This window comes from Semicossyphus pulcher, unplaced genomic scaffold (genome assembly GCF_022749685.1).
Source record: "Semicossyphus pulcher isolate SPU_LCO1_2020_fin unplaced genomic scaffold, fSemPul1.0.p SCAF_17, whole genome shotgun sequence".
Taxonomy (NCBI): Eukaryota; Metazoa; Chordata; class Actinopteri; order Labriformes; family Labridae; genus Semicossyphus; species Semicossyphus pulcher.
In genome coordinates, this window is record NW_027211681.1 from 26,424,886 (window position 1) to 26,450,204 (window position 25,319).

At 41.3% G+C, this 25,319-nt stretch overlaps 1 protein-coding gene across 1 annotated transcript; it reads right to left on the bottom strand.

Annotated features, from left to right (window-relative positions):
* Positions 1-1,066: 1,066 nt before the first annotated feature.
* On the bottom strand, positions 1,067-24,699 carry LOC138595071 (B-cell receptor CD22-like). Its single transcript, XM_069666388.1, has 10 exons — positions 24,642-24,699; positions 22,764-22,967; positions 7,539-7,691; positions 7,202-7,411; positions 6,963-7,085; positions 6,113-6,256; positions 2,609-2,869; positions 2,247-2,507; positions 1,885-2,145; positions 1,067-1,203 (listed from the first exon to the last, which is right to left on the bottom strand). The coding sequence occupies exons 1-10, from the start codon at positions 24,697-24,699 to the stop codon at positions 1,067-1,069; spliced, it is 1,812 nt and encodes a 603-aa protein (XP_069522489.1).
* Between the last annotated feature and the right edge of the window lie 620 nt (positions 24,700-25,319).

Genomic DNA, 25,319 nt, shown 5'->3' on the forward strand with positions numbered 1-25,319 from the left:
GGGTCACATTAAGCACCACCCACTTTCCCCATATCCACGGGAACGATAAGGGGAGACCTCTCCTTTCATTCCTGTCTGATGTAACATTTATCCGCTGTGTCTCTTAAAAATCGTTTTTTTCTGTGTATTAATCGTGCGGATCTTTCTGTCTGTCTGTCTGTCTGTCACTGTTAACAGAGACTCCAGTCTGCTGTGTATCATACATTTGATAAACACAGAGCTGAGGAGGAACATCAGGCTTCATGATCTATTTCCACTTGTAACAAAGCTTTTACAGAGTGAATCCTTGTAGGCATTCCTTTTTGGTCTTAAATTGAAAACCGAGACACAAAAAGATACTTCCTTCTTTGAATTTATGAACTTCCTCACCTGTTCTCTGTTGTCTGGTCTCTCAACAGGCTCAGATGGATGCTTGGAGGCCTTCCTCTTTCTAGTAAGATATATTTAGAAAGTTAAACCATGGCAGTAATCTCGATGGTATCTAATGCTTTTTGGTGAAACAGAACTGCTCACATGATCCATAGGAGGACACAGATGAATATGATAGCGAGGAAAATAGCAGAGACTGTGGCAGGAGCAATAAGTTTCCACGCTCCTGAAAGAAACAGTGATCATATTAAAAGGCTGACAATTGATTCGGGTCAAGCAGAAAGTTACCCCATTATATAATAATACAAACATATTCTTCCAACTTGATGTATTTTCTTTTGATGAAATTACAAAATGATGACCAAGACAAAAGTCAAACGTCCCTGATGCTGTGAAACCCTTGTCGAAGTCCCTGGATGGCATCCTGGATTCATATTGGAATTCTTTAGTTCCACATGGAGACTTCCACACTAAACATGGAGGAGGGTTATTGGGAAGAGTGGCTTTCCCAAACTGAACCACAGTGGTGGTTGTCATTGGACTGCTGTGCTAGTCATAGATTGGCCATAACAAACACAATATTTGAGCATAGGGAGGTTCATTGGTGCACTTGGTACCATAACACCATCGGACAAAGATCTATGGTTGCCTTTGTGGTTCCGTAAGATGATTCTAATCATGAAGGAAGGCTTCAAGCTTAGCTGACCTTGGGGTCTCCTGCAGGCAGCAGGCAGGTACTAGGAGACCAAAAGGACCTCTGACCCAGAATAGGGAACTTTAAGGGGCTCCTGAGCCTGACCAACACATCCTCTGTTGGGTGAAGCCTAAGAGAGTCTAAGGACATGGGGGAAGTCCGACTTAGTATATCCCTAAAAGCTAATCAAGGCTGTTGCAAGTTCCGGGGGGTAGATGAGACATTGTTGGGCTGTCTTGGATGGCACACCTTGGGAAAAGTGTCAGACCGGGTTTTGGTTACCAATTTTTAAAAAAGGAGGACCAGACTGTATGCTCCAATTACCGCGATCACAAAAATAATATATACTATTTGGATATTCCAAATTAGGCCTTCCAAATGAAGCATCTTCTGATTCAGACATTTGGGTTAAGATGATACTTTTCCAGTTTTAGAAACTTTCTTTGGACTTGTCTTCAGCCCATTCTGAATATGTTTTTTGGGTTCTTTTTTGTTTGGAACTTTGACAAATTACCTGAATATTTGTACATGTGAACATCGTACTGTCAGTCTAAGCTGTTGAGGCAGAAGGACAAAGTTGGGCTTCCAACTTCACAGATTGCTGGAAGTGCTGAATCAGGAGTTGACAATCAACATTGGCCTGTTTTAACCATAACAAGATCTTGCTGAACTTATGTAGTTTATGTTGTGAGCATAAAACTCAGATCATAACGTGTCGATTAATCTTGTTATTTAACAGGACAACTGTGTGCTTCCTCCTTCACATATGGAGGAGCTGTCAACATCTTACTAATACTGGAGTATGTCTGTGTGAAACTTACCTGCCACAACAGTCAGATGTACAGTGGAGTTACTACGTCCTCTTGTGTTCTTGGCTTCACAGTAATAATTCCCACTGTGTTCAGGTCCTGGGTTGCTGATGGTAAAAATGTGTCCTGAAGCTTTTGGTGAGTCATCATGCTCCTTGATCCAGGTGTAATTAGCTGGTGGGTTAGCTTCACTGCTACAGGTCAGAGTCACTGAACTGCCCTCCACTATCTCAGCAGAGGGACTCACTGACACAGAGAGAGGCTTTGGAGCATCTGGAGGACAAAATATAGAGAGACAAACTCCATTAATATTTGAATGAATGATTTAAAGAACTTTTGTTCCATGAAAAGAAGAAAAGAGCCGCGTGGCTTACACTGGACATCTACGAACAGAAGTGAAGAATTGATTTCTCCGTAATTATTCACACACTTGCAGTAGTAGTTCCTGCTATCATCGGAGCTGATGGAGGTAAAATGATAACTTCTCTCTGGTCCTAGAGGCTGTGTTTGGTTCTCCCTGTACCAGGTACATTTAGCTGCTGGTTTAGCATCACTGCTACAGGTCAGAGTCACTGAACTGCCCTCCACTATCTCAGCAGAGGGACTCACTGACACAGAGAGAGGCTTTGGACCATCTGGAGGACAAAATATAGAGAGACAAACTCCATTAATATTTGAATGAATGATTTAAAGAACTTTTGTTCCATGAAAAGAAGAAAAGAGTCGCGTGGCTTACACTGGACATCTACGAACAGAAGTGAAGAATTGATTTCTCCGTAATTATTCGCACACTTGCAGTAGTAGTTCCTTCTATCATCGGAGCTGATGGAGGTAAAATGATAACTTCTCTCTGGTCCTAGAGGCTGTGTTTGGTTCTCCCTGTACCAGGTACATTTAGCTGCTGGTTTAGCATCACTGCTACAGGTCAGAGTCACTGAACTGCCCTCCACTATCTCAGCAGAGGGACTCACTGACACAGAGGGAAGCTTCGGACCATCTGAAGATGCATTAATAAATTAAAATTAAACAAAAACAGACATGAGTAAAACATATAAAAACCAAACATAAATAAAGACAACACTCATGTTGAATTTGATTGATTGAATAGTGAAGAACTATTTTAAGTAAGTAAACATCTTTATGTTGCTTTTTGTTTGAGCTGTTTCACTCACGTTTTACATTTAAAGAGATGTATTTAGATGTATTTTCCCCGTGCTTGTTCTTAGCTTTACAGTTATACTGTCCAGAGTCAGAGGCCTGGATGGACCTGAAGACAAACTGTGACTTTTTAATAAGAAGTTGATCCCTCCAATGTCCAATCTTCTTGTACCAGGTGAATTCAGCTTCAGGCTTAGCATCACTGCTACAGGTCAGAGTCACTGAACTGTTCTCTCTGATTTCACCAGAGGGGCTCACAGACACATCAGGAACCTTTGGAGCATCTGGAGGAGATAAAAATTAAATGAATAATGTGGCCTTCAAGCTGGGCCAGCTCAAGGCGTAGGCCATATAGGCAGTGAGCTAAGGCACCACTTTCTGGAGGCGCTGGTTTAGCGGGCCATCTGATGATCCCACAGCATGCTGTAATGAATTAAAGAGACAGCAGCAGAAAGAGGGGAGAGAAACAGCAGCAGATAATGGAGAAAGAGAGACAGCAGGAACTGATACGAGGTCAACAGTGAGGACACTGCATGAACTGTATCTGAAAATGAATAAGATAAGGAAAAATATTTTAATATTACAATAAAACAATGGAAACTTTTTCAAATATAGTTAATAAATTAACTTGTCTAAAGTAAAATAAAAACGTTTTTTCAGGTACAAATTTAAATGACAACAACGTTTATCAAACCAAATTCCTGGTATGTGCAAACCTACCTGGCAATAAACCCAAATTCTGATTCTGATTTAATGTAATTAAGGTTTAAGGTAAAATGGCCTCATCCAGGTTGTTCAGAGAAGATCCCCCCGACCTCCATACCAAACAAGTTCCCCTTCCACCTCGATCTGTATAACACTACCAATCAATAGATGATGTTTGTGATGGATAACTGATTTAAAAAATGGCATGCAATATGAAAACCAATGACAAGAGATGATTTGTACCTTCAGTGTCGTCATAATAATCTGTTCACTCACATTTCACATCAATTGAAACAGATCCAGATTCACTTCTCCCCAGCTGGTTCTGAGCTGCACAGTAATACTCTCCAGAGTCTGAGGCTGTGATGGACCAGAAGTAAAGTTGTGTCCCTGTGCTGTAAGGTTGACGTTCCACATGTCCATTCTTCTTGTGCCAGGTGTAAGTAGCTGCTGGGTTAGCATCACTGCTACAGGTCAGACTCACAGAACTGCGCTCCTCTATCTCAGCAGAGGGCCTCACTGATACAGAGGTCCTCTTTGGAGCATCTTGAGATGAAAAAAATATATTTTTAACACGATACGGAAATTTCAATCTACAAATTTACAGAAGGTCAGAGCTGTCTCTAGTTGTTGGGTTTGCCAAGTAGCCAAAAGCCAGCATGAAGAAAGAACACGTGAGAGAATTAAACCTCAGCGTCTATAAAAGCACGATTCATATAATCTCATTATCTTTCATCCAGGCCTCCACCTAAATGATGTCTCATCACATTCTGCTTAACAAATCCGAATGTTGGATGAATAATTTGCTGTATAGTTAAAAGAGTGTGTCACTTTCTCACTGCCACAGTGCAGTAAACACACAGTGAACCACTGAAACTACAGAAAAAAGCGAATATAATCAGCAAAGTCAGCCTGAATGTTTCTTTTTTTAAAGGGTTGTTTCACTCACATTTCACATCAATGCTGGTGGATACAGATGTTGTCCTCCCCAGCCTGTTCCCAGCTGCGCAGTAATACTTTCCAGACTCAGAGGCCTGGATGGAGCTGAAGACAAGCTTTGCTTCTGTACTGAGAGCTTGATAACCACGTTCCTTGTACCAGGTGTATTCAGCTGCTGGTTTAGCATCACTGCTACAGGTCAGAGTCACTGAACTGTTCTCAATAATTTGACCAGGGGGACTCACAGACACAGAAGAATCCTTTGGAGCATCTGGAGGAGAAAACATCTGTTTTAATGTCATGTGGACATTTTTATGCTTAAATTGTCAATACTAACATCCAATAACTGATCAAATATTAGATATACATATCAGACATACAGGTATATTAGATGAAGCCATTTCCCATGAACATAAACACAGAAACATAGCGCTGTGTGGCATCACTTTGTGACAATAGATGATTTGTACCTTCAGTGTCGTCATAATAATCTGTTCACTCACATTTCACATCAATTAAAACAGGTCCAGATTCACTTCTCCCCAGCTCGTTCTCAGCTGCACAGTAATACTCTCCAGAGTCTGAGGCTTTGATGGACCAGAAGGAAAGTTGTGTCCCTGGGCTGCGAGGTTGACGTTCCACATGTCCATTCTTCTTGTGCCAGGTGTATTCAGCTGCTGGTTTAGCATCACTGCTACAGGTCAGAGTCACTGAACTGTTCTCAATAATTTGACCAGGGGGCCTCACTGATACAGAGGTCCTCTTTGGAGCATCTTGAGAAGACAAAAATATTCATTTTAACACAATACAGACGTTTAAATCTTCATATGTTCATTACAGAAGGTCAGAGCTGTCTCTATCTGCTGGGTTTGTTTGGCTTTCTGGTTCAGGAGCCAATAGCCAGCATGAAGAAAGAACACGTGAGAGAATTAAACCTCAGTGTCTTTAAAACCACAATTTATATCATCTATTATTTTTCATCCAGGCCTCCAACTGTTGTTATATTCAGCTGAATAAATCAGAATGTTGATGGATAATTTGCTGTATAATTAAAAGAGTGTGTCACTTTCTTACTGACAAACTGCAGTAAACACACAGTGAACCACATGTCTTCATGTCCTCTAAGATTAAGTGTCTTTTATTTTCTGATCAGACTGCAGATTCTCACAGACTGTAGCTGCTTTGAAATGTGAACACTTTGTAGGTTAACTACAGATTAATTTAGCAGTGAAGAATCTTCTCGTTCACCAGCTGCATGCTCCACTACCAACCACTGTCTCACCAGAGTGACTCACTAACACAGAGGGAAGCTTGAATGCATAACCCTGAACAGCGGAGTAAATCTGGGCGCCAACAAAGACTGAAACTACAAAAAAAAGCGAATATAATCAGCAAAGTCAGCCTGAATGTTTATTTTATTAAGGGTTGTTTCACTCACATTTCACATCAATGCTGGTGGATACAGATGTCGTCCTCCCCAGCCTGTTCCCAGCTGCGCAGTAATACTTTCCAGAGTCAGAGGCCTGGATGGAGCTGAAGACAAGCTTTGCTTCTGTACTGACAGCTTGATTACCACGTTCCTTGTACCAGGTGTATTCAGCTGCTGGGTTAGCATCACTGCTACAGGTCAGAGTCAAATAATTGTTCTCTCTGATTTCACCAGAAGGACTCACAGACACAGAAGAATCCTTTGGAGCGTCTGGAGAAGATGATGTGAATATAGTTAAGTTAAAGTCACAGTATGGAGGATTAAGTGGCATAAAGTGAGAGGTTGCAAATTGCAACTAACTGATGACCTCTCCCCTCGCCTCACTGTCCCCTCCAAGCATGTTGGAGAACCTACTGAGACCAAATGCTAAAGGTCCTGAAAAAGAAATTGAGCCAACATGGCGGACACTGTGGAGGAGCAACTGCATCCCCTGTTTAAAGGGCTCATTCTAAGACAACAAATACACATTGATTCTTGTTTTCAAGTGATTTCACATGAGCAAAAACATACTGATAAGTAACAAAAGTAGGAGTGTAAATGTTTCACACTTTTGCTATAACTTGAAAATCCAGCACAGGACCTGATGGAGTGAGGGTTTCTTCTTCACACATAATGTCTTCAAGCAATTTGCTGCCACTGAACAAGCTGTTCAACTCACATTTCACAATTATGGAGACGTGTTGAGACTTCCTCCCCAGCTTGTTCTCAGCTGCACAGTAATACTCTCCAGATTCATGGGACTGGATGGACCTGAAGAGAAGCTGCGGTCCTTCACTGAGATATTGAAGGTTTTGAATTCCATTGTCCTTGTACCAGGTGTAAGTAGCTGCTGGGTTAGCTTCACTGCTACAGGTCAGAGTCACAGGCGTGCCCTCCACTATCTCAGCAGGACTCACTGACACAGAGGGAAGCTTTGGACCATCTGGAGGAAAATATATAGAGAACCTGGTAAAGAAAATTGTACTATGATTTAAGTAGAAAATAAGAGTTAAATAACAGAATATAAGTTGTGTTAGTGACACTGTGGAGTAAACTCACACACTACAGGAGAGCGGTAATCCTCACGTCCTTTAACAGCGCAGGAATATCTGTTTTCATCATTAACAGAGGCTCTAAGAGAAGATGTCTCTTCATCCATTTTCACTCCATTACTGAACCAGACATATGAAGGATTATCAGCCACATTACAGCTGCTGTGACACCTCAGGTCTGCCTGAGTTGATGATCCTTCCACCTGCACCTGCAGGTCTGAACATGAGAAGAAAGAACTGAAATGTTATTTCAAAATAAACCAATAAAGTTCACAGATACAAAAAACCCACAAAGATAAAGTAGTATTCACAAAAAACACCAAATATTCTGGTGAAACTGTTACCTGTGACAGACAAAGAGACTCCAGGTGAACCACTAAAACTTCCACCTGGTTGGTTTGTTGTGAATCTGAACTTGTACTCAGCTGAGTCGCTCTCTCTCAGGTCTGTGATTCTCAGAGTGCAGTCGTTCTCATGAAAAAGATACTGAACACGACCTGTGTAGTCTGAGTCTGTCGTCAGATCCACAGGTCCATGATAATTCTCTTTAGTAAACCACAGGCTGCTTTGAACTTCAGTAGTCATTGTGGATGGGTATGTGTAGGTGCAGGGTATGTCCACAGTTGATCCTTCTAAAGCACAGATCTGAGTAGAAGAGTAAGTCACTCCAAAGCCCTGAACCACTGTAACACAGAGCACATCAGGAAGGAGAATTAAATTCATAACAACAGAGAAAAAGACGGAGATTTCATTAAGGTACTTCTTGTAGGGAGATCCAGAGGCTCTGATTGGAGGTCCAATTGGACTCCAGGTGGTGTCTAGGCCATTGCCTCTGTTAAGGATGATTTTCTCATATTAGAAGCATATTAAAATTACAATGACCTGGATTACTGAGAACCTTCACACTAGCAAATACAGTTTGAGCACAGAGGAGGGGCGAATGACCGGGTCCTCTCTCGGTCATGAACGAACGAAATGAGTCCCAACAGGTCAGACATTCTGATCCTCGACCACGACAAACTAAGGCGGCGGGGGTATATCTTGCACACATCAGCAGTTCACATATGTTTACAGCACTGATGAACACAAACACAATTTTGTGTTGTTATATTGTGATGATTGAACAAGAAGACCAGTAATGCAATGGGAGCTGTATCATTCATGAACGAGTGAGAGTGAGTGAGTTACGGGTAAAGCGGAAATGTCACTGAACGACCTGGTGAACGAATGTAATGAACGAATCTTTCAGCTGAACGTGATCCGAAGATCCGGGTCACTGAAGTGAACGACAGCTGACATCTCTACGGTCAGCTGATTTCATCTGCTGATCATTGCATTTTGCAGAAATATCAGTATCAGCATATATATCATCCAACATGCTCCACTATTAATGACTTTCATTCTTGCAGTGCTGTGAGACAAAGTCATTACACCACGTGACAAGCAGAGGGTATAACGTTTGGTTCATCAACAGGAGTACCAAGCTCCAAGTTATTCCACCATAATAGAGCTTGAGTGAAGAAATGTAACAGCCTCCTCACTCATGGTTATAAACCAGCACAAAAATGACAATTTCTAACATAAACTTAACAACTTAAACTACTCAGTCAGCACTAGGCGGCAGGCATGATGGGAAATGAGGACGTCCCTATCGCTGCCAGAGTGCGCGTCACAGCTGAGCAGAGCTGCACACACAGCGAAGGGGAGCAGCATATTATCTTTCCCAAACAGAACGAAACATTGTGAACAACAAACTCACGTTAAAATCACAGTAATCAGCCAAAGAAAGCTTGCTTTCAGCGCACCGCTGTTTCTACCCTCTGCGCATCTAAACGGCACAGACGAGATTCCGTGTGTACAGTCTGGCTCTCAGTTAGTTTGAAGTTCGATAGTAATGAAGGTACAGGAGCTTTAAGCTCTATTTTCTGCTAGTTTCACAGCGGTTACACTCTAAACAACAAGCTTACACGTCTACACCTCCGTACAACCCCGCAGGAAGAGACAGGGTTTTGTTTTAATAAGCCATCGTCGCGCTGCTGCCAGGTGTGTGCGTCTGTCTACTCCGCCCTCCGTCACACCTGCAGCTCCATACAGCAGTGAGACCCACGCGGACTGTTCTCATTCACAGAACGGCAAATGAAGACGTTTTGTGAAGTCTATTTCAAGTCTCATAACGAAGTTAAAGTTACGGTGCTACAGACAGACAGACAGAGAGCAGAGCAGAGAGACAGCCATGTCACCGTGATGCTACGTTTTGACTGAGTCCCGACCTGCGGACTGTTGGCTGAGCTCCAGACCTCTGCCCCGCGACAGACAGTCCATAGATCGTCTGAATTTTGTATGTCATGCAAATGTGACAATAACTTTTCAGATTTTGAATGTTATTCTTTTAATTATAACATATAATACCTACAATGAACACAAGTCCAGTATCGGTCAGGCTCTCACAGACGTCAGTAAGTAACTTGATGCACTGGCAAAGTTGGTTCCCCTTCTTCTCATTAAGGAAATACAGACTTCCGTAACTTAACTCTTAAGTTACTGAATCCTTCAGATGTACCACTGACAGCTCCAGCCTTAGAGAACTACTCGTCATGTGCAATACTCCAAACCTCTCAAAAGTTCATGTAACAGGATGCAAACAGATGTTTCATGTGTGAAAACATGAAACACATCTAAAGACTTTGAAACATGAGGATACAGAACAATCTGTAAATACACAAGTGAATATGCTTTAAATGGTTTGTATCATTTAACGTCATATCTCACATTAAATCCAGAAAAGTGCACATTTAGGAAGTCTGTTCTTTTATAAAATGTTTAAAAGCATATGAAGCCTGTTCTGAATAAGCTTAATAAATGTCTTACAATGTAAATGAGGATGTACAGTACCTGGCACAACGAGAAGGACGATAACCAACCCACTTGCTGCTGCTGCTGCTGCTTTTAAACTCATAGCTGCTCCTCTCATCCCTGTGTGACTTCAGAGAGAATAAAACACATCAGCAGGGACGGTAAAGAACCTTTGCAAATACATATCAGTCATATCAATGGATAATTCTACTTACAACAGGGAGAGGATGTTCTCTTCACAGAAAATGCTCTTTTGTGATCATCAGAAGGCAGAAGTCAAGCTGTAGAAGTTGTCTGACTTCCTTCCTCTTTACATAATTAATCTGCATGAAAGAAGGTTCTCACTGACGTATTAATATTGAATAATAAGCAATATATGCTACTACCAATGCAACCCGGCACCGGATAAGCGGAAGATAATGGATGGATGGATGCTACTAAAAATGTTGGCTGAGCAACAATTGGACTAATATATCAAGTCATTTTACTGTAACTAACTACATCAGGTCACAGTCATTGCAGATTAAGAACAAAAGTAACAAAAAGATCAAATGTGTGAAAATGTAGCCAAAGAAATGTGTGAAATCAGCAGCTGATGCAGAGGAGAAGTTACTGGGTGTGTCTGCGGGTGCAAACTGACAGAGCTCCATGTTGACAGAGATGTCTCTCTGACACAGGAAGAGATGCACGTTTAATCATGGTCCCAGGGTAAGGCAAGGGTTCGTTTGCACCAACCTGGTCTCACAGATATTGTAATAGTACTTTGCACATGTGATGCACGCTGGCTCATAAAGAGTTTTTCCTCTTTATACACTGTGAAAGAGTTGTATATAAATTACCTGGTATTTTCAGCAGATCTTGGACACAATCAATGACTGTTTATAAAGATGGACGACTTGTCTCCCCCTCCTCTTGTTGTAAAAAAAAAAAAAAAAGAAGCCAAAATACACAAAGTACAGCCCCTCATGCTACCAGAATAACACATCTAACTTACCAGAAAAAAACGGCAAAGATCCCTCAGAGGAGCTCAGTCTGCAGCAGAACAGCTTCTTGTGTTCTCTGGGGGGTTTTGGCTTCATTTTTGTACAACGTGAGGAGGTGGAGTCCATCTATATATACAGTCATTTGTTGTTGTTTCCCCCTTTTCACTTCTCAGTTTCTCTTTCTTCAGCATCTTCCCAATAATCAAAGTTTTATCTGACCTAATCCTTCAGGGACATATCTGAAGCTCGATGTCTCATCTCTCAACAGTAGAACTGAAAAAGCTTGTGTTTGGCTTCTCTGCAGGCAAACTCAACAACTAGCTAAAAGCATTGTGAAACATTATAACCTAATAAGGCTAAAGCTAACGTGGCTAATGTGTTAGAAGTAATTAAAAGTGAAACTTGCACATCCTGTATACGAGGAAACAGTGGAGCGGCTATCTGACAAAGTCGGCTGTTTGTTAATGAGGGAGTAGAAATGTCCATCTTCATTGTTTAAAAAAAGACGAAACAATGTGGGAAAAAAGTAAATAAATAAAACCCACTTACCATCTAGCGGTGGGATCGCACGGTTCAGCACGCAGGTGATCCGCGGACTGGCGTAAAGTTTAACATCATGGTGTGAAGGAAAGTTTTACTTACGTTAAATCCCTATTCAGAGGTACAGTGACAGGAGACAACAAAACATGATGTTTTTGCACCGATGCACAGTTATTAGAGGTGTGGAATTGATGCAGCGTGATGCAGAAGTTGGCGATCATGCATCGATGCAGGCAGTGACAGAACGTAAAGTTTGGGGAGATTAGCGGCTGCAGCACCGCGAGCCAGTGGCGGACTTAGCAATATGGGGGCCCAAGGCGAACACAGGCATGGGGCCCTCCGCATCCTTTGTTCTCCACCTTTTTCAATCCTTATTTATTGAGAGTCTCCTCAGGGAAATTCTGAGTGTCAAAAGCTTTATTTTCTGTATTCAGGTTTATTTTTTTGCCCCAGTTTATGATATAAGTGTCATTATTTTTGTAAATGAAAACAAATTAATTCTAATAAATGTCTGGTACTTCAAGCCTGAATGTCACATTCTTGCAGGATTTGAAGGGCCATAACTCACATGGTAGTCTAATGTCGTCCATGCAGAAATCAAATGAAAGAGAGAGAGCTTTACTTCTTCACTGAAGCTGCTCTCTCTGCCTCCTGGCAGGATTATAATGACTTATAAAGTTTTTACCATAATCAGAGGATTCACTTTACCTTTTATTTCAGCCAAATTTTATTTTATGTTTTGCTGAAAAGCAATTGCAGTTATACTTTTTTTCATGGTGAGTTTTAAAACGGACAATAAATAATGAAATAAATAATATTTAAACATACTGTGCACTAACGGACCTGAAGAGAGGGAGAGGGAGAGAGAGAGAGAGAGAGAGAGAGAGAGAGAGAGAGAGCACAAACATAAGAAAAGAAGTGCAGACATAAGTGGAAAACTGGTCATTTGATGATGAAGCCTGATGTAGCTCTGTGTAACTCTCAGGTTTATCAGTGAAGTTTGAACTAAACTGCAGCCTGGAGTCTCTGTTAACAGTGACGGACAGAGTGACGGAGTCAGACGGTGTCCACGTTTAATAATGGCCACAGTCACAGAACATCATATGAGTCTGTCCAGTCTTGATTAAAATCTCTGTTGTTGCTGTCAACTTTTCTCATTTTAGAGCACGCCATGTCTACTTTTCCCTGACTCACTTCTTTTCTCCCTCTGTGTCTTTAAAATAGATGCGCTTGTCAAAACTGTAAATAGGTCTCGGCCCAAAAACAATGCCATCCAGATCCGAATAAAAAAAGCATGGTCGTTAATTGTTTGGTACGGACATGAAAACACACTGCCTTTATCTGGTAGTCGGAGTCCATCCACCATAGTCTCACAAAATCCTGTGGGAAACACTGACCATCCACTTGTTAACTTTTGGCTCAGTGCATGATGGGTGAATGAACATGCTAATAGATGGTACTAATACTATAATACTAATATACTATATACCAGTGATGTGACCAAGTCATCTTTGCTCAAGTCCCAAGTAAGTCTCAAGTCATTTGGTCCAAGTCTCAAGCAAGTCTCGAGTCATTTTTTCAAGTCAAGGCTAGTCGCAGGTTATACCAAGTCAAGTCAGGTCCTTAGTTAAGGCAAGTCAAGTCCCGAGTCGTCACTTTTTTTCCACCCAAGATCCAGCATTCTTACCTGTAGTCTCCGGTCTTTATAAAGAGAAAAGACAAGGTGTTAGTGGCTCATCTAATAATGATATTATTGGCCAATTTATATAACCTGTTCAAAAAGTATGACAATGAATTGTATCTGTATTATCTTGGCACAGACGCAGCCATGATGACGGGCTACTTGAATGCCATTTCAACTAACTATATTCAGAGGTTGAAATCAGTGAGGAAGTTACAGTTCAGGACATTATTGTCTAATCTATAAATGTGCTCAAGTAACAGGAGGGAAGCAGGAGTTTGTGTTAAGCACACCAAGACACTGAACAAAAAATGAAGGGAAAAAAATGAACAAGCCCTGACACAGACATTATAAACCAGCGAACAAAACTATTTCTTCTCCAGTTACTTTTCTTTCTTTGCAGAGCAAAACCCAAAAAATACATAACATATAAAATGCAAAGCAGAGGATATATTCAAATATAATGTTACCAACATAGACAGGTATACATACAAAACAACTAGGCCCATTAACTGCAGTAAGAACAAAGAAAGCAGCAATGTACGCTACTTTGTAATGTAACGGTAGTATAAATAATTTCAAATGTGTGCACACATAACGACAATAGATGAAATGAAAAAGTTAGAAAATAAAACAAGTTTAGAGCATTGAAATGATTCTCCTTCAAAGCCCTGGAGATGGTGTGAAGATGGCTGGGTTTTGTTTTAGTTCATAATCTAATACAATCATTCATAAACACTTTACGTATCTGTTACAGTTGACTTAAATGCTAAGTCGTACACAAAGCATATACTGCCATAATTAGTATACCTGCGTTCTTGAACTAGCGTTTCCTGAGGAATGTGTTTTAATACTCAAAGTGGTTTCTTTTAAGGGTCTCCATGGATGAAAGTAGACTAGAGGTTCCTTGGTGCATGCTTTTTGGGGGGTTTGATGACTGTACTGTACAATGCAGCTGGATCCTCTGCAGCTTCCCCCCTGCTGGGTCTGAAGGAGAAATACATTGAATGTAGCATGTTAACAGGACAAAATAAAGTTAAAAACAACATTATGAGAATTACAGTTCTTATCTTTAAATAATATAATGTTGTCACGAGGCGTTGTTTACCTCTGGGCTGTACTGGCACTGTTAAATTTCACAGCAGAGTACACAACCATCTCTTCTCCCTTTTCTTTCTTGCGTCTTGTGTGTGTGATGTTGGAGTAGATAGGATCAGCCTGCTTTTTGGAAAAGTGGACAGTGGCATATAGAACATCACCGTCCTGCTCTGGTGCTTGTATCTGTGGACATTGGACAAATAGGTTCAATGATTTCTCTGTAGATGGAAATCTGAAAGACAGTATTTAAGGCTTGTGTCACTTACAAAGACAGAAGTTAGAATTAATCAAAGCAAAAAAGGAAAGTGAGCCAGAAATTTGTATTTGAAACCAATGGTTTTATTGGTGTTTCAGTTCCTGGTCATTAATAGCAGATGATAAATAGTTATGCTACAATGTTACAGTTTCATTTAGCAGACGCTTTTGTACAAAGCGACGTACATCTGAGAGTTAATACAACACAAGCAACGGACAGCTTCAAGTGAGATCGGTCAGCATAAAGAGCTGGGTCTTTAGCTTCTTTTTAAAGGTCAAAGGGACTCTGCAGACCGATTGGAGTTTGGTAGCTCGTTCCACCATCTGGGGACGACTGAGGAGAAGACTCTAGTTTGAGACTTAGGGCCCTGTTGTGATGGGAGTACCAGGCGCCTGTCATTGGCAAAGCGTAGTGGGTGGGACGGAGTGTGGACCTGGATGAGGGCGTTCAGGTAGGCAGGAGCCGTTTTTGTTGCTGTTTTGTAAGCGAGCAAAAGGATTTGAATTTGATGCGAGCGGCGACTGGGAGCCGAGCAGACTTAGTGGGTATGAGTTCAGTTTGTCCAAGCTGGATATTGATCAGTGTTTGCATAGAGGGACTGGCTGGGATGACAAGGAGCTCAGTCTTGTATAGTTTGAGTTGAAGATGGCGTTCTTTCATCCATTTAGAGATATCGGCAAGGCCTGACGAGATCCATGCCGATACCGTAGTGTCGTCTGGTGGAAATGACAGGAAGAGCTGGATATCGTCCACATAGCACTGGTATGAGAAACCATGGGAGCGGATGATTGCATCAAATGAGGTGGTATATATTGAAAAGACAAGGGGACCGAGCACTGACCCTTGAGGCACCCCAGTGGATAAGCTGTGGGTTTTGGACACTTCTCCTTTCAAGATACTCTAAAAGATCTCCCTGACAGGTAGGACATGAACCAGAGGAGGGCAGATCCTGAGATACCAAGCTCAGAGAGAGTAGAGAGGAGGATTTGGTGGTTCACTGTGTCAAAGGTGACAGATCCAGCAGCAATAGAGCTGAGGACTGTCCAGCAGCTTTAGCCAGACGCAGTGATTCCGTTACTGACAGAAGTGCCATTTTGGTAGAGTGGCCCCTAAAGGCAGTGATGACATTTTGTAGAACCAGTCTGACCCACTGTTCAAGTCTCTAGCTAGGTCTTTCATCCCTCAGGTCCATGTATTTCTGTAGCTCTCCAGGATTTGTAATTGTCCATCCGTCCAACAGATCCCCTCACTTTCTCAACGATCTTCTTCAACTGCTCCTGCAGCAACTTGCTCACCTGTTCCTCTCTCCTCAACTACCCACCACAGTATCTACACCAGCCCAAATCCACCTGCTCCTGGTGTGTCAATGAATACTTTTACATGCATTGAAATTTTCCACCGATATTCCAAATATGATCATATTCCGACTCTGTTATGGGTAATAGTCCATATGCCTTATTCATATTGTAGCATTTATAATTAAGATAAGTGGGATATGGTGATATTCAGTACTAGGGAGCATTATCTGGGCATTTAAACAGCACATTCAACATATCTGTCCAGATCAGGTTCAAGATCCTTTTTAATGTCAGCTCTGTGCGTTGTAAACAAACCAACAAGCCTTCAGTTTGCAAGGATTGGCAATAGGCTGCATGAAAATGGGAAAAGCTGTGGAATACTCATTTTCATTAGCCATGTAAGAAGCTTAAAAAGGATTGTCTTTGTTGGAATGAGGGCCAAAAACTGAATATTTGTGGATGTGAATGTTGCCAAAGTTATTTCAAGCTTATTAAACTCTCTTTTGTTATCAGCTTCTACTGTTTGTGTGTTTCTCTACATACGAGGGAGACATTTCTAATTCCACTTGTAACAAAGCTTTTACAGAGTGAATCCTTGTATGCATTCCTTTTTGGTCTTAAATTGAAAACCGAGACACAAAAAGATACTTCCTTCTTTGAATTTATGAACTTCCTCACCTGTTCTCTGTTGTCTGGTCTCTCAACAGGCTCAGATGGATGCTTGGAGGCCTTCCTCTTTCTGGTAAGATATATTTAGAAAGTTAAACCATGGCAGTAATCTCAATGGTATCTAATGCTTTTTGGTGAAACAGAACTGCTCACATGATCCATAGGAGGACACAGATGAATATGATAGCGAGGAAAATAGCAGAGACTGTGGCAGGAGCAATAAGTTTCCACGCTCCTGAAAGAAACAGTGATCATGTTAAAAGGCTGACTATTGGTTCGGGTCAAGCAGAGGTTACACTACAGTATAATAATACAAACACATTCTTCAACTTCCAATTACAAAATGATGCAAGTTGTAGATTGGCTATAACAAACACCATGTTTGAGCATAGGGAGGTTCAAAGGTGGACTTTGTACCATAACACCTTTGGACAAAGATCTATGGTTGCCTTCGGTGTTTTGTGAGATTAATCTCATTGCCTTAACCTGTAGTGAGGGTAAAATGGGTGGTGGCAACCTGAAACCTGCTGGTGGACACCAGTGCTGAAGGAGGGTGCCGAGCTTCAGACGGAGGCCTTCAAGCTTGGGGGGCCCAGGGGTCTCCTGAAGCAGCAGGCAGGTACTAGAAGGCCAAATGGACCTCTGCCACAGAAAAGGGAACTTTAAGGAGCTGCTGAGACTGACGATGAATCACGGAAACAACCGAGAGAAGGATGAAGGAAATGAACCGTCTGACACAGATTGAGGTACTGGTGACTGAGGTGAAGTTCAGAAAGAACATGTAAACAATATGGACACAGCAGGGGTTGCAAACAGAAGAACAAGTTGTTACAGCATTCAGGTAGTTCACCAGCAGTGCCAGTGTACCTATCAGCAGCATTATGCACGAGTGTCTCCTCTCGTATAAATGGTTTACAGAAACCACAGTGATAACTTCACATGGCTGAATGTTCAATCAGAGGTCTCCCCACTCCGGGATATTATCTAATAAAATATTGATCGGTGCAAACGCAAGCTTTTTAATTGATGTGGTATGGTTATGATTAACTTGGCCTGCACGTTTTTTGGGACTGATTAAATGGATATGTAATGATGTGTTTTGTAAGGGCAGCCACTGGCTTTATTTGTAGTTTTTGACTTTGCTTGTCACCTCCACCAGGATATTTTCACTACTTGAACATATGGATCGTGTAAATGAGCAAAGGCAGAGTGTACAACACCACGGAGTCTCTGGTGCGCACTGAGCACCTGACGCCACATTCCTGATTATTAGTTCATTCAAGTCACGTTATCTCCATTAAAACTAAAAATCCTACTTGTCTATACAAACACTGTGTAAGAAGGTATTAATGAAAACCACAGAAGCTCTATTTCACATTTTATTTTATTTAATTCAGGAGACGGTCTCTCCTCTGCGCTCAGAGGGGACTGTGAAGGTGAGACAGTGCTGATCAAATACTAAGTGGACTTTTATTTAATATTTGCATCTATTTTTTCAAATCTTTTTTATAGTTCACAACTTTTGCGTGGAGAGTGGTGTGCGCCACTTTCAGGCCCCGTTTTGTGCGTATGCAACAGTTATAAATGAGACCCCAGGACTTGAGGGTAAGAAAAAGACAATCAGCATGGGCCTGTATTAACCATAACAAGATCTTGCTGTTACTTACCATTTAGGCAAACTAAAAAATATAGTGATTGCAGATTACAGCGTAAGTCAATCAATCTTGTTATTGAACAGCACAACTGTGTCCTTCCTCCTTCACATGTGGGGCAGCTATCAACATCTTGTTACTCAACCGAGATTTTTTATTTTTATCTGACCCCGATGCAGGTTTAAGACTTATGATGCAGCCTGTGTGAAACTTACCTGCCACAACAGTCAGATGTACGGTGGAGTTGCTACGTCCTCTTCTGTTTTGGGCGTAACAGTAATAATTCCCACTGTGTTCAGGCCTTGTGTCGCTGAAGGTAAAAATGTGTCCTGAAGCTTTTGGTGAGTCATCATGCTCCTTGTACCAGGTGTAATTAGCTGCTGGGTTAGCATCACTGCTACAGGTCAGAGTCACTGAACTGCCCTCCACTATCTCAGCAGAGGGACTCACTGACACAGAGGGAAGCTTTGGACCATCTGATGATGCATAGATAAATAACAAATAAAAAATAAATTACATATAAAAAACAAAGTATATACATTTCTTTAGTGGTATGTGTCTTTTTTATATTGCTTATTATTTTAGCTGTTTCACTCACAGTGAACATTAATAGAGATGTTTTTGGATGTCTTTGCCCCGTGCTTGTTCTTAGCTGTACAGTAATACTCTCCAGAGTCAGATGACTGGATGGAGCTGAAGACGAGCTGTGGTTGTTTAATGAGAGGTTGACGACCATTCTTCTTGTACCAGGTGTATTCAGCTTCAGGCTTAGCATCACCTCTACAGGTAAGAGCCACAGAACTGTTCTCTGTGATTTCACCAGAGGGACTCACAGACACAGCCACAACCTTCGGAGCATCTGTTGGGGATGATATTAAAATAAAACATATGCAGTATAGGCATCTCCTAGGGCTACGCTTTCGAAGAGGCTCCGGTTTAGCGGGCCATACTCCTCTGATGATCCGACAGCATTTGCTTAAGTAATAAAGACAGACAGACAGCAGCATCTGATGGAGAAAGAGAGGAGAACAACAGCAGCAGATGATGGAGAGAGAGCTAGCAGCAGATAACCACCTACTGTAGATCTGTATAACAATAGCAAATCAATAGATGAGGTCTGTAATAGATAACTAATTTAAAAAATGGCATGCAATACAAAACAACTAGCGCTGCTTATAATCTCATTATCTTTCATCCAGGCCTCCACCTGTCAGTTCTGGGTTTAGATTTATCTTTTGCTTACTTGCATTGAACATGACAGTCATTCACACACTGTGTTCGTGAATGATGTCCCCAACTGTCATTAAACTTCAGCTTCATTATGTATGATGGATAATTTGATGTATAGTTAAGAGTGCGTTACTTTTTACTAACAAAATGCAGTAACACACAGTGAACCACATGTCTTCATGAGATTTAGTATCTTTTATTTTCTGACCAGATTTCAGATTCTCACAGACTGTAGCTGCTTTGAAATGTGAACACTTTGTAGGTTAACCACAGATTAACTTAGCAGTGAAGAATCTTCACCAGCTGCACGCTCCACGACCATCCACTGTCTCACCAGAGTGACTCACTAACACAGAGGGAAGCTTGAATGCTTTGAAAGAGATAGAGTAAAATAAAATGACAGATTTCTGATGATGTAAAAACCCTGAACAGTGTCGTAAATCTGGGCGCCAACAAAAACTGAAACTACAGAAAAAGGGTCGTTTCACTCACATGTCACATCAATGTTGGTGTCTCCAGATGTCCTCGTCCCCAGCCTGTTGGCAGCTGCACACTTGTACTTTCCAGAGTCAGAGGCCTGGATGGAGCTGAAGACAAGCTGTGCGTCTTTACTGAGAGGTTGACGGCCACCTTCCTTGTACCAGGTGTATTTAGCTGCTGGGCTAGCTTCACTGCTACAGGTCAGAGTCACTGAACTGCCCTCCACTATCTCCCCAGTGGGACTTACTGACAAAGTAGGAACCTTTGGAGCATCTGGAGGAGAAAACATCTGCATTTAAATTCCATGTGGGCACTTGTATGCTTTAATTGTTAATATTTACATCCAATAACTGATCAAATAGATACAGCAGACATATAGAGAGGTGTATTAGATAGAGCCATTTTCCATGAACATGAATAGGAACACATAGCGCTGTGTGCCATAAACTTCTATTTTACTATAAAAGGGTATAATTTTGTGACAATAGATGATTTGTACCTCCAGTGTCGGCATAATAATCTGTTCACTCACATTTCACATCAATGGAAACAGATCCAGATTCACTTCTCCCCAGCTCGTTCTGAGCTGCACAGTAATACTCTCCAGAGTCTGAGGCTGTGATGGACCAGAAGTAAAGGTGTGGCCCTGTGCTGGGAGGTTGATGTCCTAGTTTTCCATTCTTCCTGTGCCAGGTGTAAGTAGCTGCTGGCTTAGCATCACTGCTACAGGTCAGAGTCACGTACCTGTTCTCACTGATTTCACCAGTGGGACTTAGAGACACAGTCAAAACCTTTGGAGCATCTGGAGGAGATAGGAAAATACATAAACTTAAAGGACCAGTGTGGAGGATTTAGTGGTATCTCATGACTAACTAACAACCGCTCCCTTCATGCTCCCCTCATCCTCTTGTTCCAAGCTTGAAGGAGAACCTACGAAGGTCATGAAAATCACAAAAGGCCCTATCCTGAGCCAGTGTTTGGTTTGTCTGCAGGGGCTTTGCACAAAATGATGGGCCCTTACCCACACTAACTGCAGTTCATGACTTATACTTTGGAGGGCCCTTCTCACAAGAGGGCTACTGTACTGTACTTTTTCATACTTGCATTAAACAAGACAGCTGTTCACACACTGTGTTCGTTAATGATGACCCCAACTCTCAATTTATTTCAGCTTAATTGATCATATTTGATGGATAATTTGCTGTATAGTTAGAGAGTGTGTCACTGACAAACTGCTGTAAACACAGAGAGACACTAGATTGACACTAGATTGTTTTTTGACTAGATTTCTGATGATGTAAAAACCCTGAACAGTGGAGTAAATCTGGGCGCCAACAAAAACTAAAACCACAGAAAAAAGTTTAATCAGCAAAGTCAGCCTGACTGACAAACCTGAATGTTTCTTTTTTTAAGGGACGTTTCACTCACATTTTACATCAATGCTGGTGGATACAGATGTCCTCGTCCCCAGCCTGTTGGCAGCTGCACAGTAATACTTTCCAGAGTCAGAGGCCTGGATGGAGCTGAAGACAAGCTGTGCGTCTTTACTGAGAGCTTGATAACCACGTTCCTTGTACCAGGTGTATTCAGCTGCTGGGCTAGCTTCACTGCTACAGGTCAGAGTCACTGACCTGTTCTCAATAATTTGACCAGGGGGACTCACAGACACAGAAGAATCCTTTGGAGCATCTGGAGGAGAAAACATCTGTGTTTTAATGCCAAATGGACATTTATATGCTTAAATTGTCAATACTATAATTTAATTACACAATGAGTGATATTATAAACATATCAGACATACAGAAAAGTATATTAGATGGAGCCAATTTCAACGTTTTTTTTTGACAGCTGTGGTTTATCTTTCTGGTTCAGGACCCAAAAGGCTAAGGCTATTATCTTCTCTTCCCTTCCTTCCAGGCCTCCACCTATCAGTTCTGGGTTCAGATTCTCTCTTGCATTGCAACTTAGTGGACACGGTGGAAGAGGACCCACTCCATCGGTAGATACAAAGAGCTCATTCTAAACTCACGAGAACTTTTAATTGATTATACGTGTAAAAACATACTTGTGAATTCTGTTCTCTATTTGTACCAATAGTCCTCCATACATTTTACACACTCGCCCTTTAACTTTAAAATGTGGTGAAGAGCCGAACAGAGCGTGCATGTTTGTGAAGGCTTTTCTTTCACATGTTCTAGAAAATGTTCTCCATTAAACAAGCGGTTCTATTTCACATTAATAATGAGGCACTGAGACCTCCTCCTCCTCCCCAGCTTGTTATCAGCTGCACAGTAACACAGCAGAGTATAAGTTGTGTTAGTGACACTGTGGATAAGACTCACACACTGCAGGAGAGCGGCATCCCTCACGTCCTTTAACAGCGCAGGAATATCTGTTTTTATTATTAACAGAGACTCTAAGAGAAGATCTCTTTTCATTCATTTTCACTCCATTATTGAACCAGACAAATGAGGGGTAACTGCTGCTGTGACACCTCAGGTCTGCGTGGGTCGATGATGATGATAATCCCACCTGCACCTGCAGGTCTGAACATGAGAAGAAAGAACTGAAATGTTATTTCAATATAAACCAATAAAGTTCACAGATACAAAAAACCCACAAAGATAAAAAGCAGTGTTTAAAAAACCCCCCCAGATATTCTGGTGAAACTGTTACCTGTGACAAACAAAGTGACTCCAGGTGAACCAGTAACACTTCCACCTGGTTGGTTTGTTGTGAATCTGAACTCGTACTCAGCTGAGTCGCTCTCTCTCAGGTCTGTGATTCTCAGAGTGCAGTCGTTCTCATGAAAAAGATACTGAACACGACCTGTGTAGTCTGAGTCTGTTCTCACATCCACAGGTTCATAATAATACTCTTTAGCAAACCACAGTCTGCTTTGAACTCGAGTATTTCTGTTATCTATTGTGGATGGGTATGTGTAGGTGCAGGGTATGTCCACTGTTGATCCTTTTAAAGCACAGATCTGAGTGGAAGAATAAGTCACTCTCCAGTCAGTCTCTCCCTGTACCACTGTAACACAGAGCACATCAGAAATAACATTAAGATCATCACAACAGACGAAACACTCGACAATTACCTGTACAGGTGTTTCAATAAAGAAACCGGCTCCATGACTTAAATACATTTCCCAAAACTACTTGGCTGTAAATCTTTTCCCTGCAAGCTTATAAATCAACATGTCTGAGGAAAGTGATGCTTTTCTACAGGGTTTTATGGCTTCATGATCTTATTTCTGTATCAAGCCACAGTAAACACAGACATAGAGAAGTCCAAAGACAAAGTGTTGACTGACAGATCAGGAATGTTCTGGAACTGTGTGTAAATGCAGTTTATTGGGAGGTCTTGTGGGCTGTCAAAGTTAATGCACATTCCCTTTAACGCCACTAATTATTTTAACGCGCGATTAACACATGCGCGTTCTATTATTATGACCCTCCGCCCGCCCCGTAGATGGAGAAATCAGGAAGCGATGCAGCCGCAATGTTGTGGATAGTATGCAGAAACAAACTTTTAAACTTGGCAAATTCAGCCTCAAAGCCCTGCTAGATGGTTCTCTGGACAAGATAAAAGTTATTTGTATTTAACTTAAAAAAATATTTAACTTGTGACTTAATTAAACAGACTGCTGATGAAGACAGTCAACACAGCAGACAGACAGGAAGAGGGGGGCGGGGCCAGAAGCTGTGCAGCGAGCAGAGGTGCAGGTGTGTTGGGACTGAAGCAAAGCAAAGTGATCGGATGAAAGTAGTTTGTGAATTAAAACGTGAATTAAGGTGAAGAAATAAGCATCTAGAAAGAGGGTAATCCAGACTGAGTCTACATGTGATGTGCTTCTCACAGAAATCATTGATATATGCGATGATTGCCAGGTGATGCTTTCAGCATATTTTCTGAGCGTGCAGAGGTTATTCTGTAGAATATTCTGGACAGTTTTTGTCATTGTTTGAAATGTTGCAACAATAAACACATACAATACATTTGCATAAAGGAAGCATATTTGTCCATTCCCATGTTGATAAGAGGATTAAAAACTTTAAAAAATATCTCTTTAAGGTACATTTACAACAGGTAAAAAATGTGCCATTAATTTGCGATTAATCACGAGTTAACTATGGACAACCATGTGATTAGTGATGAGCACGTAAAGACACCAGGCTGCTAATGTGAGCTTTACTGAGACAGATAACTGTTAACCGCACAGAGGATGGAAACATCACACAGACGTCAGTAAGTAACTTGATGATTGGCAAAGTTTGGTTCCCCTTTTTGATAGACCTTATCTTGTTCTCTCATTAAGGAAATACAGACTTCAGTAGCTTAACTCTTAAGTTACTGAATCCTTCAGATGTACCACTGACAGCTCCAGCCTTAGAGAACTACTCGTCATGTGCAATACTCCAAACCTCCCAAAAGTTCATGTAACATGATGCAAACAGATGTTTCATGTGTGAAAACATGAAACACATCCAAAGACTTTGAAACATGAGGATACAGAACAATCTGTAAATACACAAGTGAATATGCTTTAAATGGTTTGTATCATTTAACGTCATATCTCACATTAAATCCAGAAAAGTGCACATTTAGGAAGTCTGTTCTTTTATAAAATGTTTAAAAACATATGAAGCCTGTTCTGAATAAGCTTAATAAATGTCTTACAATGTAAATGAGGATGTACAGTACCTGGCACAACGAGAAGGACGATAACCAACCCACTTGCTGCTGCTGCTTTTAAACTCATAGCTGCTCCTCTCATCCCTGTGTGACTTCAGAGAGAATAAAACACATCAGCAGGGACGGTAAAGAACCTTTGCAAATACATATCAGTCATATCAATGGATAATTCTACTTACAACAGGGAGAGGATGTTCTCTTCACAGAAAATGCTCCTTTGTGGTCATCAGAAGGCAGAAGTCGAGCTGTTAAAATTGTCCGACTTCCTTCCTTGTTACATCATCAATATGCAATATATATCAAGTAGATTTACTGTAACTAACTACATACTGTATCAGGTCACAGTCATTGCAGATTAAGAACAAAAGTAACACAAAGATCAAATGTGTGAAAATGTAGCCAAAGAAATGTGTGAAATCAGCAGCTGATGCAGAGGAGAAGTTACTGGGTGTGTCTGCGGGTGCAAACTGACAGAGCTCCATGTTGACAGAGATGTCTCTCTGACACAGGAAGAGATGCACGTTTAATCATGGTCCCAGGGTAAGGCAAGGGTTCGTTTGCACCAACCTGGTCTCACAGAAATTGTAATAGTACTTTGCACATGCGATGCACGCTGGCTCATAAAGAGTTTTTCCTCTTTATACACTGTGAAAGAGTTGTATATAAATTAGCTGGTATTTTCAGCAG

Bases quoted from the DNA above. Each gene is read 5' to 3' on its own strand.
- LOC138595071 (XM_069666388.1), bottom strand. From the start codon at position 24,699: ATGAGTTTAAAAGCAGCAGCAGCAAGTGGGTTGGTTATCGTCCTTCTC. The intron at 7,086-7,201 runs GTGAGTTTACTC...ATTTTCCTCCAG, and splicing joins TTACCGCTCTCCTGTAGTGT to ATGGTCCAAAGCTTCCCTCT. The intron at 6,257-6,962 runs GAATTCAAAACC...ACACCTGGTACA, and splicing joins CACCTGGTACAAGGACAATG to AGGAACGTGGTAATCAAGCT.